The sequence below is a fragment of the Hermetia illucens genome, chromosome 1 (genome assembly GCF_905115235.1).
Source record: "Hermetia illucens chromosome 1, iHerIll2.2.curated.20191125, whole genome shotgun sequence".
NCBI lineage: Eukaryota > Metazoa > Arthropoda > Insecta > Diptera > Stratiomyidae > Hermetia > Hermetia illucens.
The window spans coordinates 65,493,128-65,507,765 of NC_051849.1; the positions used below are offsets into that span (position 1 = coordinate 65,493,128).

At 38.9% G+C, this 14,638-nt stretch overlaps 2 protein-coding genes across 2 annotated transcripts in view; one reads left to right on the forward strand and one right to left on the reverse strand.

The window, feature by feature from the left end:
• LOC119661284 (muscle-specific protein 20-like) overlaps positions 1–14,638 on the reverse strand; it is a 166,904-nt gene that overhangs the window by 23,025 nt on the left and 129,241 nt on the right. Inside the window, exon 2 of the mRNA XM_038070597.1 lies at positions 844–1,055. Within this exon, the coding sequence (XP_037926525.1) occupies positions 844–1,055 (212 nt within the window). The remainder of the gene's footprint in view (positions 1–843; positions 1,056–14,638) is intronic.
• Positions 11,054–12,423, forward strand: LOC119661362 (myophilin). The gene is made up of 3 exons (XM_038070712.1): positions 11,054–11,290; positions 11,743–12,063; positions 12,126–12,423. Exons 1-3 carry the CDS (start codon positions 11,285–11,287, stop codon positions 12,306–12,308), a joined length of 510 nt encoding a protein of 169 aa, XP_037926640.1. The 5' UTR covers positions 11,054–11,284; the 3' UTR covers positions 12,309–12,423.

A 14,638-nucleotide genomic window follows, 5' to 3' on the forward strand; every position in this document is an offset into this window, starting at 1 on the left:
GCCCATGCAGCATATCAAGCCACCGTTGTTTCGGCCGGCCTTTCGGTCGCTTACCATTGACTTCGATGTTCAGAGCAATCTTGGTAAGTGAATTCTCGTTAATCCGAATTACGTGACCATACCATCGAAAACGCCTTCCACGGAGTTTTTCCACAATCAGTGCAACCCCATATCGATCGCGGAGATCCTCCTTTCGGATTAATCAAAACGTTTCACGCCACCAGTCCAATGCAACATCTTCGTCTCCATTACCGCAAGACGCGGTTCATTGTCTTTTAGGGTCGGCCAACACTCAGAACTATAGAGAGCGGCAGACGGACGACATTGTGGTAAATTTTACATTTGAGACGTTCGTTGATACGTCGATCACAAAGAACACCAGTTGTTGGATGCCACAGCACTGAGTAATTTAAATATCTCGAGTCAATGCTATCAGGCAATAAAGAACTGCGGTATTCTCCTCACAAAGGGAAACACAAAACCTTTTATACTTGAAGCATCAAGCTTCCGGTTTCCCGACTTGTTTTTATTTCCCACAGATCTATAATCCGATGGGGACTACTTTGAAAGGAGACAATGTCGATTTTAATAAACAATGTTATACTTTAATCTTTTTGAATGAATTGCTATAACTTTTAGATCAAGGTATTTCATTATCAATTATTCTACACGTAGAATATTGACATTATGATTTATTTGCATGGTTTCCAGGTAGCCATAGGCAGTTGGCAGTAGGCAGAAAAAGTAATGAATTTAATAATATTTATACACAACATTAGTTTTTTCCCTTGAAAAAAACAATGTGTACATATATATATAAATCAACAAGTTTTTTCAACTTACTGGCTGATATTATCCATCATTTTATAATCTCCACCAGAAACATTGATTTTCTGGATGCTTCCAGGCGCCAACTTGTTCATCAATTTACACAAAATGATGCCATTGCGGAGAGCATCCTCATAACGAACACCGGGTGGGAAGCGTTCACCAATGACAGTCTCGATCCATTGTTGAGCTTGAGCTTCCTCTTCTGGGATGCGCTTTCCGGCAACCTGTAAGAAAGGAAGCAATGATTGCAATTAATAAAACTGAATTTAGAGAATAATAAATCGGGAACCTGGGTGGCACAGAAACTAGTCAGTGACAGTTGCAAGATAGCATTGAGTATCTTCCGTGCAATTGTGCCAAGGTACAGAGGAAAATCTTTCAAGTTGGCATGCAGAAAGTGAAATCGAAGCGGATGGCTAAGTTTATTTGGCAAATTGCATACGGATTAGACTATTTGTATGACATTATGATAATTAATATATGAAGCGTGGTCGGTGGAATTTGGCACCCATTTTTCATCTCGTTTAAATTTAATTTCAGTAGTGACAAGGTTGCCACGGCAGAATAATCTTTTTGAAGTTCAACCGTGAAATTGGAGTATCTTCGTAAACAAAATAGCTTTGAAAAATCCTTGAACGGTCCTGAAAAGTTTCGGGATTGTAAGTTTTTCGTGGAATTTAATGAAGCCTCTTCTGTACGCAAGCAAAAGATATTTCGACTTATCAAGTCAGCATATTCGAAACGGAAATTCTAGACCCCGGTTTTCTTCCGCTCGTCCGTAAACAATTAATTGTTCCTTCCCTATGGAAAGTGTGGCGAATTTCAGCTCCAAATTGACTCTATTTTTAGGTGGTTCAGCGATTTATCCGTCTCGATACATTTATTTCGTTGAAAAACAAAACTTTATTCTTCCCGATGAAATTTATTATGTTGCTTATGATGTAATTTCTAAAATTAAATAATTTGCTAGTGCGAGACTACAAAGTTGTAAACATGAGATTCGATAGCTTGTTAATAAATATAATAGCATGGAGGATTTATGGGTCGCATCGTTAGGGAAATGATGTTTTGGATTAAATAAATGTCCCAGCAAAGTGTCGTGGATAGCCTTGTAACCTAAGGGATGGGAACAGCGGCGGCGTCAAGCAGCTTGTGAATGACATTTTTGATTTTTTCAATCTCCTAATAAATCAATCATAATTTAAACAATATTAATCTGATGTGTGTGTGTATATATAATACTTGTATTATACAGCCCAGAGTTTAGATAAATTTAAAAGATTGAAAGGCTCTTAGGGGAAACTGGGTATAATGGAGTAAAAATATCCAAGGAAAGCAGGAAAGATTGACTCTTGGGCAGGCTTGTTTTTCTTATAAACTTTTAATATTATTTTGGAAAATGTATATTATTTATAACCCTAATTTTCCTGGTATTGTGGATATATCAATTTTTTAAATTTTAATTTTGGCCGATAGCCAGCCAAAACCGCAGAGACAACGATCGAAATCAAGCGAAACACAATTATAAGAGAGAAATTGCTGTGCGTAACGTATGTATATATATACGGGCTGTATATTTAATAGATTTCATATGAAGTCACGTATATCTACTAGGCATGTATGTATGTATCTGCAAAATATTCGCTACCAGATGTAAATAATTATGTGATAATATTTGTTATTTTGCATTTGTAATTAATTTTCATATTTCGGGGTGGAAGGCTTAGATTTTCACTCAACCAGCAGAAGAGGCATAGTTTCAATCAGCTGCATGAAATTTATGTCAAATTTTTAATTAATAATTAAGATCATTTCACCCCAATTGCAATTTATTCAGCGCCATATGTCACTCACATCGGACAGATTTAAAATCACTTAGCTTTTAAAATGGATTACAGAGTTAGCGGACTGTACGAGAATAAACTAAATCAAGTGAAAATATAAATTTTGTTTTTAATGGGTGAATATCTGAAATGCCAGTTGACAATTTATCAAGTGAAAATAGAAACAAGTTATAGCCCTGAAGCATATTGCCTTTGATATGAAGGACTTACGTTTATTATGTTTTGAAATCTGAAAGAAGGCCTTTGTATAGTTTGGACTAGTTAGAGATCTAACCTATTTTTTTCACATAAATGTTGTTTATCTGTTGTTTAACGTCAGACTCTTCGGCCATTCTAGGATAGTGGATTCGATTTCATGGTATAATGACCAATGGAAATGTCGCCCTTTTTCATTATATGATATATTCATTGTGCTTTTCGCAATATAAGTTAATCGAGTGTACCCGGCCCGTGCAACGGCATAGTTCGTAGTGAGTACTTCGAGCAAAAGGCGCAGATATGAAATGATGAAAGTTTTGAGCGTTTGGGTAACAGCGGCTCATCTACCTCAGCTTCGTTAATGAGCCGGATCACATTCACGCTATTGATGCTTTGGCCAGTATTGCAGATACGATGGCTTATTCAACTGACAATTTTAGTTTATCCATTCCATGGCAACATGTAGGAAATCGCCGCAGTATCGCAATCACATAACATGAAATAATCCTTTCAAAATAATTTGAAATTTTCCCTAGAAGCGGCCCTTGTATGTCAGGATTATTTCAGTTATTATCCTTGTGGCATTAAGGATGGTTACCCAACCAACCTTTCCTTCGTCTGTCTGGTTGGTCTTGTCTGATTTCCCATTTTAAAGGATTTTTGAATGAGTGGAAGTGGCATGTTAGGAAACTGTCAACGTCGGTAGCTTTGTTCCGCTTAAGTGCATTGATGGCAAAAGTGACTTCAGCTTTATTTAAGGGAGCATAACTAATACAGGTGTTACGGTGGCTTCAAATTTCATGCAAGAGAGTTGGAACTTCACTGGTTGTTATACAATTGATCATTGTAGTGAGGTGTTTTCTTCACTTCTAAGGTGTGTAGAGGAGTCACTGTAGTGAATAGTCTGCTACTACTATTATAATGTCACCGTCAGGAAGTCTCCCCTGAACTGCATTCAATTTCTTATAGATAGGCTTTTTCCTTCTTTATTGATAATGTTCATTAGAATTGGGGTTGGCTTTATTTTGAATTAGTATCTTACAGTAAACATCCTGTCGTTGGGCATATGATGAGGTAGAATCTGCTGATATATTTAATCGTCGTAATAATCGATGAATTTATCCTTGCTTTTCATAGAGTTTCTAGAGTACAATAGTCCAATACTACAAGAGCGGGACGAGTTGCTTCCATTTTGCCCCCAATATCAAGTTGATAACGATTCGTTAATTGTCCGGTCAATTGTAAAGGAGTGTATGAAGATTTTAAAAAAATTCTACTGTCTTGGTATAATAAGTTTAAGTTGTCATTGTCCGTAGAAACAATGCTATCAAGATAGGCAAAGTGATTTGCTCATTAATGTAGACAGGCAAATTGCGACGACGTCAAGTTGAAAACATTGGTTTTGTTTTTCTTTCTGCTTGCCTGCTTCTCCAAATTCAGGTCGTTTGATATTTGGCCACGGTGCTTGTGGTAAGGGAAGCAGTCAGATGCCATCAGCGTAGTCGAGGTCTAATAAAGATATCATCATCGAGAACGTCACCAACTAAAGGGAATAGTATCGGCGGCAGAATTTACCTTTACCGGACTCAAGTTTACATTTCAAATTCCTTTGAAACTTTGCCTCTTCGGATTCTGTACCACAATGACCCGAACGGTGCTTATATGGTATGTTCAGAGCGGAATCCAGTTCCTGCTGATTAAACTTTCAAGGTGTTCTATTATGCGTTTCGCGATAATTTTAGCTTTTCCCTTTTTCAATTCAGTGGGGTCTGAGATTACCCTTAAAGGTTTACGAATGAATGAAATTAGCTGCTCTGGTGAGACAGGGTGGGCAGTTCTGTAGTCCAACCGTCAAAGTCAGCAGACTTGCTCGGTTGTAGTGCATTGAGGCCCGATATTACTTCGTTTTGAGTAGAGTGACTAGGCATTTCATCCAGAAGAGGTGGAACTTTATTGGTTGAGCACCGTGATGAAATGTTCCCCTACTTCTTAAGGGGGTCATCCCGTGTGAAGGCCGTTTTTTTTGCCTTTTTTGAAAAATTATTTTGGAGGACTGGATAAAGATAGAATGGTGATTTTTTCATCATATGTTTACTGATATCTCCAGTATATGTGATGAATTTTTCAGCTTAATATCGTAGCTAGTTTTCGGAATACGTGTCAATTTATGCACCCATCTCCAAAAAAAGGTGTTTTTCTGCTGCCACGCTGGAGGACGCTGTGTTCATCTGAGGGAAAAAAACTAAACGGCATTTTAATGTGGACAATATTTCACGGTCCGCAAACTAGGATAATTAGAAAATATTAAAAGGTTAATTTTTGGTGGGCTTATAAACTTAATTTTTTGGATTTTGGTGTTTTTTTACGGCTTTTTTTATGAATAAAAAAAAACCACCCATCCGATTGCAATTATCCTAGTTTGCGGACCGTAGAAATATGTATTAAAGAAGCCGTGAAAAGAGTTTGGTTGGATAGATTTTGAGCTATGGTGGCAGCCGATTTTCAAGATGCAGTTTCGAGAAAAACGCATTTGAAAATTTAAATGTAATTATCAACAGTAAAATTTTAACTCCCCATTATTCTGCTATACCTGGTCCATAGAGAGCACCCTCCGGTTCTTCAAAAAAGTCTTGTAAGGCCGACTGTTGCTCTCTGGTTTCAACTCTGGCTCTTTTAGCGAGGTCAGTCGATCGTCTTTCGGACCGCCAAATTCGCGCTTCTTTAAGGCGGTCGGCATAAACTTGACATATGTGACCAATTTGACATCCCATTGTCACTAGGATTTTGAGAATTCCATTGAATTCTCCATTGAAAATAATTACAGCCAGAAAATTGGCTATTTCTAAGACCTTGGTCCCAAAATGAAGGTGTTTACGAGCGAAAGTCCAGATCAATGCATTTAACGACTCATTGTTATTCTGGGTCTCTGCTCCTAAACATCTGTTCAAGACATCAGCTCGTGACAAATCTTCGTAGATTGGTTGGATGACTGTTTGAAGTTCTTCAGTCAAAGGTGCCTTCTTGTGGTGGAAACTATCCAGTTCTCCTTTAGCTTCCGCTTTGTGCCATTTGCACCAACTGTCCTCCCTGCTGGACCATTTTGATACTGAGGATTTTCGTCTGTAGAACATTTATGGAAGAAAGTTGCCCAAATTTCTTGCTTCATTCCTTCTATCGAATTTGCGTGTCGACGAATAGCTAGCCCAAAAATGTAGTGAGGTCGTAAGTAAGTTTTCCAGCTCCTTTTCCATCAATGCCTTTGTGATTCTTCTTTGCATTTCTAAGCCGCGTTCCCATTCTTTTCTCGACATGTCCTACGCATTCCTTTTTTACTACTACGTATATTTTATTATTTGCAGAAATTTGCAGAAATACCGGAGAAAACTCCAGCAAAATCCAATATATAAAACTTGTCGCAATTGGAACATCCATGTTCATGCTTGCTAAAAGTTTCTTTGCTGATATTGACGCGAAGTCCTTTTTCTTTTCTGATAAGTATCGATTCCCATGAAGTACTCGTTTTTTAGTGCGAGCATGACGTTGAACGTTAAAGCGGTCTCCCTTCGTACGATCCATTTAAAAAAATCACTGAACACACAAACAGAACAATACTTACAACAAAATATAACTGAGTGTAACTTGAACGCCTTTCAGTGCTCACTCTAGACTGGATTATCCTTTTTATTCCAAACAGCAAATAAGTTTAGACAATTGATTGTTTTTCCATCTTTTTATATTTATACCTGTGTTCGAATTTATAAGGCTCAGGTAAAAAACTAACAGGTAAAAAAAGATTCGATGCTCTTTCTCATTGAGTACTCTATCCGCGGCTGCAAACTCCTTACCTGTTTAACACTGTAATTTCTGAACGACTCCGAATATCGGAAAATCCCTTTGCCCACATATTCTCCACTATATATAGATACAATTTATGCAAAAAAAAATCGATTTCTCCAACCCGACACACGGGATGACCCCTTCAAGCTAGTCATCATCGTTGATAAGAAGACTACCATTATCGTCCCCACCTTCCTTCCCGAGATTTGCTGTGGTACCATTTGCAGCAATGATAACTTTCAGTCTTCTATTTGCTTCCAAGTTTCAGCAATAGGGCAAATCCCGTGGCACCTCTTCCCTTGCGAAGTGACTAACAACTTAATTTGCGCGAGAGAGGAGAGAACTTTCGATGGCGGCAGATTCGTAGGAAAGCTGCTTAAGATGCGGTCCAGTCCACACTAAAAAACCCGAATCCAATTTTTCGACAATCGCATGAATCATTCAAGAGTGTGACAGTTCAGCTGATCAGCAGTCTTGTAGTGTGTAAGTAGCTGCTTCCTTCTCGGATCTTGTCTTCTCAATTTTTTTGTATTCAGTTCGTGAAGTGAAAACGTTACTTGAGATTTGGGGATATTCTTAACATATGAGCAGTCCTTTTATAGACAAGCACATTATATGGAATTGTTTGTGAATTTTCCGGTCAATATTAGTAAGTTTTTTTATGTTTAGGGATAGATATTGCCTTCTCGTTACGTAATGTTGTAATACTTTAACGATACACTAAACATTCCTTTGACCAAGAGCCTCTTTATTTTCAAGGTTGATGATGTGGAAATTCACTTTGCACTTAGATCCCTTTGAGCTTCATTCTGCCGATTTTAATTTTCGTTAAACTTAGTTTTCAGAATGATAGTCAGGAGAGTACCTTTACCATTCTCCAATGTTTTGCTTATTTTAAATTTCACCAGGTTTATTATCTGTCTGTCTATCTGTCTATTACATGCTTTTCTCTCGAAAATCATTATACCGATCGGAACCTGTTTTGGTGGGAAGGTGGGAACTGTGGACGCCCATGCATGCAGTGAGTTACATCGTTCTAAGTGAAGTTTAAGGGGGTCCCTATATATGCAAAAGAGCGGTGTAAATTGTTTTTCATAGAATATAGTCATGTAGGGTATCAAATGAAAGGTTAGTACTTTCCAAACGAAGTCTGCTTCGACTGCGAAACGGAGGGTGAGGGGTTCATAAAGGGGTCATTTAAAATAATGGGTCATTCTGACAAACTACCCAGCAGAAAAATCTATAAAAAACATGATGGTGCCTCTATGTGAAATCTAGGCTCCGCAGTAACTGCCATATACATATTTGTTAAAATAAAGTTAAAAATAGTATATTAATATATTTTTGAAATTTACTGCGAACCCTCCTTAAGTTCATCCTAGACCCGTAAAATTGCAGTAATATAGGTTTTGATATGGAGCAGCCTACTGGGAAGTTTGGTGGAAATCCTACTATTATTGATAAAGTTACAGTAGGTCAAAGTTGCCTCATTTGTGTTGGGTTGGTACTCCGTAAGAGATAAGATGTCAGTACCATGGCGAATTGGATATAGGGTACGTTCAACGTATATACGAGCTATGTCGTCTCCCCGAATATTATTATATAAAAGATTAAAAAAAATTTTCATACCTGAAGCGCCGAGCTTCCGGTTTCCCGACTTTCTTCAAAATGAGGTTGGTGCTGATATTAGAGTTATAGGGCTACAAGTACGTTAGAAGGTAGACACCATTAAGATGAGTGGGCTGAGTTACAGGCAACTTTCATAATAATTTTACGTTAACTTGTACGTGACTTGATTGCCTGCATAGATATATATATTTTATTGGAAATAAGGACTTGCAGCTAGGATCGATAAAACAGTGCCGACAACTGGTATTATTATTTAATTTGTTATTACTTAGTGAACAGCGTGGGAATACAGGTGTGCCATCGTGGTATTCCGATACATCTGGCACTGCTGTTGTCTAGATTCGAGATACTATAAATTTATGAAAACGGGGCTTTAACCGAGAAGGAAATGACCATCTTCGGCATTTACTTCAAATCAAATGAGCTAATGATTGCTTTTCAGAAAACTGGGTACTTTTGAAGGACGAGATCTGAAATATGGGAGGAAGAGTCCTAGTCGGAGGAGACTTTGATGCCATTATCCTTCAGTGGAGCATGACCCAACTGTGTACTACATCGGATCATGAAAGCTGGGTGGAGACCTAATTTCGGCCCCAGTGTTTGGAGCGTCTTGTGACTAATTTCTACTTATCGTAGTGTCTTCCAGCCAGCGGTATTGATAATAGCAGGAGTTCTGATCGTTTTGCACCCTACGGAGTGGAGATTTATATTCGTAACCAAGACTTAGCTACAGTTACACTCTGATAAATAACGTTTAGTTAGCCTTGAAAAATTAAGTGATAGTTGCAGAAATTCAAAAGGATGACGGTCTACGCTACCACAATATTGCGGTTGGTTCTAAGGTAACCCTTGGATATGACAAAGAATTAGTTCGTGGTCTGAGAATATCGATTGTCCAAAAGGAGTGATAAACTAAAAATAAATAAAAAAAAGTGCGAGTGCCGTGCAAGGCACTTCGAAAGTTTCGCCGCTGTGCATGTTCAACGAAACCGTGCGATAAGTGATGATAGGTGAATCAGTCCATCAGACATTTGTTGACGTTTAGTACCAACTTCAACTACATACAGACAGGGTTGAAGCATTATCGGCGTAAAGGAAGCAAGGGACCATGCCTTTGATGCTGAATCCAAATACTAAAGTATCCGGAATGCAATTTTGTGGTACGATAAAAATGGGGAAAAGAAATCGAATATGCAATCATCAAAAGATTAGAAAGGCTGCCAGGATTGAAACGACTATTGGCGACAAAGTCGTAGACGCACCCGAATAAGAAAAAAGGAGGGGGAGGATTATTGGGGAAGAAAGGGGGGGGGGGGGAGAGAAGAAACTTGATAAAAGTGGTAGAAGCCTGAAGGGGGTTGTGAGAGTTATGGATATGAAACCAAAACGGCCCGAAGTTTTCGGATCCCAAAGTTTTCTTAACATTAGCCAAATACTCCTTCTTGGACTTCGGTATCATTACTGTGAATCATCAAGTGAATGATATAACCATGGCTTTAGTGAACCTGAAGGGGCAAAAGAAAAGAAAGCTAAGGCAAGGGACGTAACAAGGAAGCGGATTACAAAGAATGGCATGAAAGAAGTCGAGGACTATATCAATAATTAACGGCTTTAGTGGATCTTTGAAATTAGTCCTTAAACAGTTGAACTTAGCAGACTTGCACACAACATAGGAATTGATGCGAGCAAGATGATAAGTGCTAGGATCGACATATCTTAAAATTTGAAAGACTAATACACAGACAAGCTTCAGAGAACAAGAAATCGGAAATGATTTCTGGTGTAAGGTAGAACTAAAGAGCGGCACAGGTTCATAAACGTACATAAAGAATGAGAAAAGTGAATGGAGATAGTAGGGAGTGGTGGAGGGCCGGAACGGTTAGGCCAGGTGATAGAAATATATTCAAGAAACAACAAATTGACTTGCATTAGGCGGGAAAATATGCAGGGTGATACCGATATTCATAAGGAGGAGAGTAGGATGACAAGATAGGTTCGATGTGGAAGGGAGATTTTACAGTGACACTTCTGCCTGTGTCCTTAGCCATGGCCACGAGATCTTTGTCAAAGCTTAAAATCTAAAAACGAATCGTCCAACTGTTTCAGAAATGCAAATGATGTGCAAAAGCTTGAATTTTAGATCGTTTACACCTTGATAATATCAGTTTCTGTTGTCAAATCAATAAATGTGGGTAAGATATCCTCCTGATAGCAACAATTTCTTCTAAAGACCGGATCTGTTAAAAGTGAGCCAAATTCCCAGGGAAATGTTATTATTTGTATTTATTATTTTTCCCCCTTTTAAGTGATTAAAGGTCACTTACTGTTTGTGGAAATTCATCGGCATTTGTTATTAAAAGCATTCTAAATTCAGGTGGTTACCTCACATGACGTTGGGCTAAGTATTTTAAGATTCTTGTAAATTTATAGGAATGTTGCACGCTTTTCCATTTTCCGAGTGCATCTAAAGTCAATTACTATGTAGTGAGATTGATTCATGACACATACATACGTTGCCAACACTGAAAAAATAACTTTTCCTTGTAGTGGGGAGCCAGCTGCTGATCTAATGACGCCGTTCCGCCTATTTTCCGATAGCCACCTACACTACATTTTTAAGCATGTACGGGAGAAAGGGAGCATCCGAAAAGCCATTTCATTGATGATATCCGAAAAGACTTTGCTAGAAATCTTTCGTTATAGACTTGGCTGGGAAAACCTCGTTCGGAAAATTAAGCCTACGACGGCCGTGTATCGCTCCACTATCGCTAAATAAATTTTATTTTTGATTTTGGCACAACAAAAACCGAAATCTGATTTTGACCAGAGTCAGTTCAATTTGAAATTTCGACCGGGACGTGTTAAAAAGGAAGGAAAAACTCCATAGAGTGGAAATTCCGGATTCGTTCAGTATTCAGATTGTTTCATTCAATTAATATAAAGTAATGGCTGTAAGTGTTGTTTTAGTGTAAACATCTATAAAAGCTGAAATTTATACGCTTCTAGGAACTTTCGCGTTTAAAGGATAATTTTCAAGTTTTATAACCGAGCATTTTTCGTTTCATATAAAAAATTGGGTTTATTTTTAGTGCTGTGGAAAATTTGAACGGACTACATGTTCCGTCTGCACAAACTCTTAATTCAAGTCACGAAGAAAAAATATATATTCTGCAGCTGTTTACGTGGTTAATGAGTTTTTATTTATTTTTAGAATGTTTATAATGCGCTTTTCCGGAATATTGTGGTTTCCGCCCAAAAAATTCCGCGGAAAGTTCCTAATAAATATAGAAAATATAATTATGCTCGTAAATTGAATAATTCAAGAAGTTATCTGGGGAATTTATGCAATCGCTGTTTAGCCGAGAATTCACTGTATTTACAGCACATTATTATATTTTTTTAGCCTCGCAACAAGGATCAAGAACAAGAAGTTCTCAACTGGATTTTCCAAGTTATCGGCGAACCAGTTCCATCTGGCCAATATGAGGATATTCTTCGTGATGGTATTGTTTTATGCAAACTTGCCAATAAATTGGCCCCCGGATCAGTGAAGAAAATCCAGGAGCGTGGAACCAATTTCCAACTGATGGAAAATATCCAAAGATTCCAAGCAGCTATTAAGAAATACGGTGTTCCTGAGGAAGAAATTTTCCAAACCGCTGATTTATTCGAGCGTCGTAATATTGCCCAGGTCACATTATGCCTATATTCACTAGGTCGTATTGTGAGTAATCTTTTTCGAGATCCGTTCTATTTTCTGTAACCAACTTTATGTTCATATTTCAGACACAGAAACATCCAGAATACACTGGACCTAGCCTAGGACCCAAAATGGCCGATGAAAACAAAAGGACATTTTCCGAAGCTCAATTGCGTGCTCATGAGGGTGAACTCAACTTGCAGATGGGCTTTAATAAGGGTGCGTCGCAATCCGGCCACGGTGGATTCGGTAACACTCGTCACATGTAAATAAAACAATTTGAATGGAGTAATGTTAAGTTTCCACTACCGGTATCTTATTTTGTAAAGTTTATTTGAAAACAACACTTTTATTTAATTAAAGTAATTATTAAATTAAAACACATCTCGGGCGTTTTATTACGGTATTAATGGTATCGCTATTAAGTAGTAAACATTGAACTTATTTATCGATGGCAATATTATTCTCTTTAGGTATTAATAAAGATACGAGTAATATACTAGCAGGCACTTCGTACATATCTTTGTATTGCATTATCATGCTGATAACATTAGTAGAATTTATCGTGAATTACGTGATTAAATGGAGTGAGATGGTATTAATGGACGTTAATAGACATTACGTTGACAAATGCAGCAATACTAAGGTGCCTACTTTCACTTAACTGATAAGGACCGAATGTTATTGCATTCGATATAGAAGAAAAGCAGAGGTTTTAGGAGAAACCCAACGTAGTCCGGGCATGGGGGACATTGGGTTTGGACAGAATCTTTACTATGATAACGGTAGGATTGAATGGCCAACAATATCCGTTGTATCAAATTTACGGTAATTCGATAATCAATAGATTCCAGAGTAGTTTCTTGAATGTACGTGATTTCTGTGAAGAAAACATCGTCTTCGAAGGAGGCCAGCAGGCGGGAGTCGTCTGACTTGGTCGCTGATCCAGGCTCCCGTAATGGGCAGCACAGCGTCGAGGTCGCTAATCGATTCGACATCTAGAAACCGTGATGACCAGGAGCATAGATCTCTCTGCTGTAGCTGTTTCGCTGCAATCTGTGGCGACCACTTGAGCAGGTTCGCGTAGGCAGTGGACGAAGTGAACTGAGGAAATGAGCCTCTTTATTATCTGCGTCAACCACGAAATAACGACGGCGGGAGCAGGTACAGTATCTTATCGGCCCCTGTTGCACCAAGATTTGTCGAATGCTTCCCGCAATACGCACACATGACTGTGCAGCGTGTCGAAGACCAGTACGATTTTATTATTCGCAGCGACACAAGCCGGAGGTTCGACTTGAAATCATCGCGGAAACTGGTGACCAAGAATCGATGTGGGCAGAGGCGGCGGAATTAACAACACCACCGTGCACTGCAGGCAATAGTTTCAGTACTCGGCGAAGCACTCTTCCTCACCGTACGGCTGAAATCTCCACGGCGGTTCGGAACGATTTCCAAAGAGCACGTATAGAATTTTCGGAAATAGATCCTTTCGGAAAACCCTGTATTCCCAGCGTTTATGCATCTTTATCTGGGGATTCTATCTCAAATCACTGATAAGGTTGTATCTCAACTTTGTGCTGATATGTCGTTGGTGCAACTACAATTCCTTGTGTATTGTGGTGCAGTTCCAGCTATCAGATCGCTCGGTTAAAAGATTCGTTTTCGTGTTAATGGTTTGAATGAGTCATTAAAGCACGACATTGCTGGCAGGACAGGTGAGAAATAAAGTCCAGAGTTTTTACCGGAAAGTTTGCCAGTATACACGGTATATAGCATAAACCAGGTCACTAGTCAGAGAGTCCCTTACATGAAGCTGTTTGTAAGGCAGATTGGAGTCGGACTCCATTTAACTTGAAGGATCGATTTTTCAATTCTCTGAATAGGTTGAAGTTTGACCAAGAGCGTCTCGATGAATGGAAGTTGAAGGCAACGCACGGTAAAGACGTGAATTGCCTCCGGCAACCATTTATCAATTTGTATCTGTCGAGCAAATCGCTGTGTGCTGGGAAGCTCTTTGCTGAGTCGGAAGTATTTACATATGTGTGACATTCAGGATGGCGTGGTCAGCACCCGAGCTTATAAAAAGCTCATAATGAAAGAGTAAGTGGAGAGCGACCAGTGCAGACTGTGTGGTTCGGCGTTAGAGTCGTTGGACCATCCTATTTCCGGCTGCACTATTATGGCGCCGGTGCAATACATGAACAGGAACAATGATGTATGGAAAGGTGATCTATAAGAATTCATCATGAAGATACAAGCATGGACTGTCCAGTTTACCGGTACGAGTCGCAAGCAGTACTTGATAGTTCTGCTCACGGCATGTATTGGGATCGGCTAGTTTTGAATGATCGCCACATACCGCACAACAAGTCTGACGTGCTTTTAGTGGACACAGCAGTAGCAACATTGAACGAACATACCTTGAGAAAAAGGTGAATTATGAGTCACTGCCTGGGGAAATCGAAGAAATTTGGCGCCTCGAGAAGGCGTTATACTTCCAGTAATATTGTCAGCGACAGGTATTCTACTTAATTCCTTCACCGTTTCCCTTGATGTCCTGGGACTCTCACACAATCTGGTATAAACCATGCAGAAA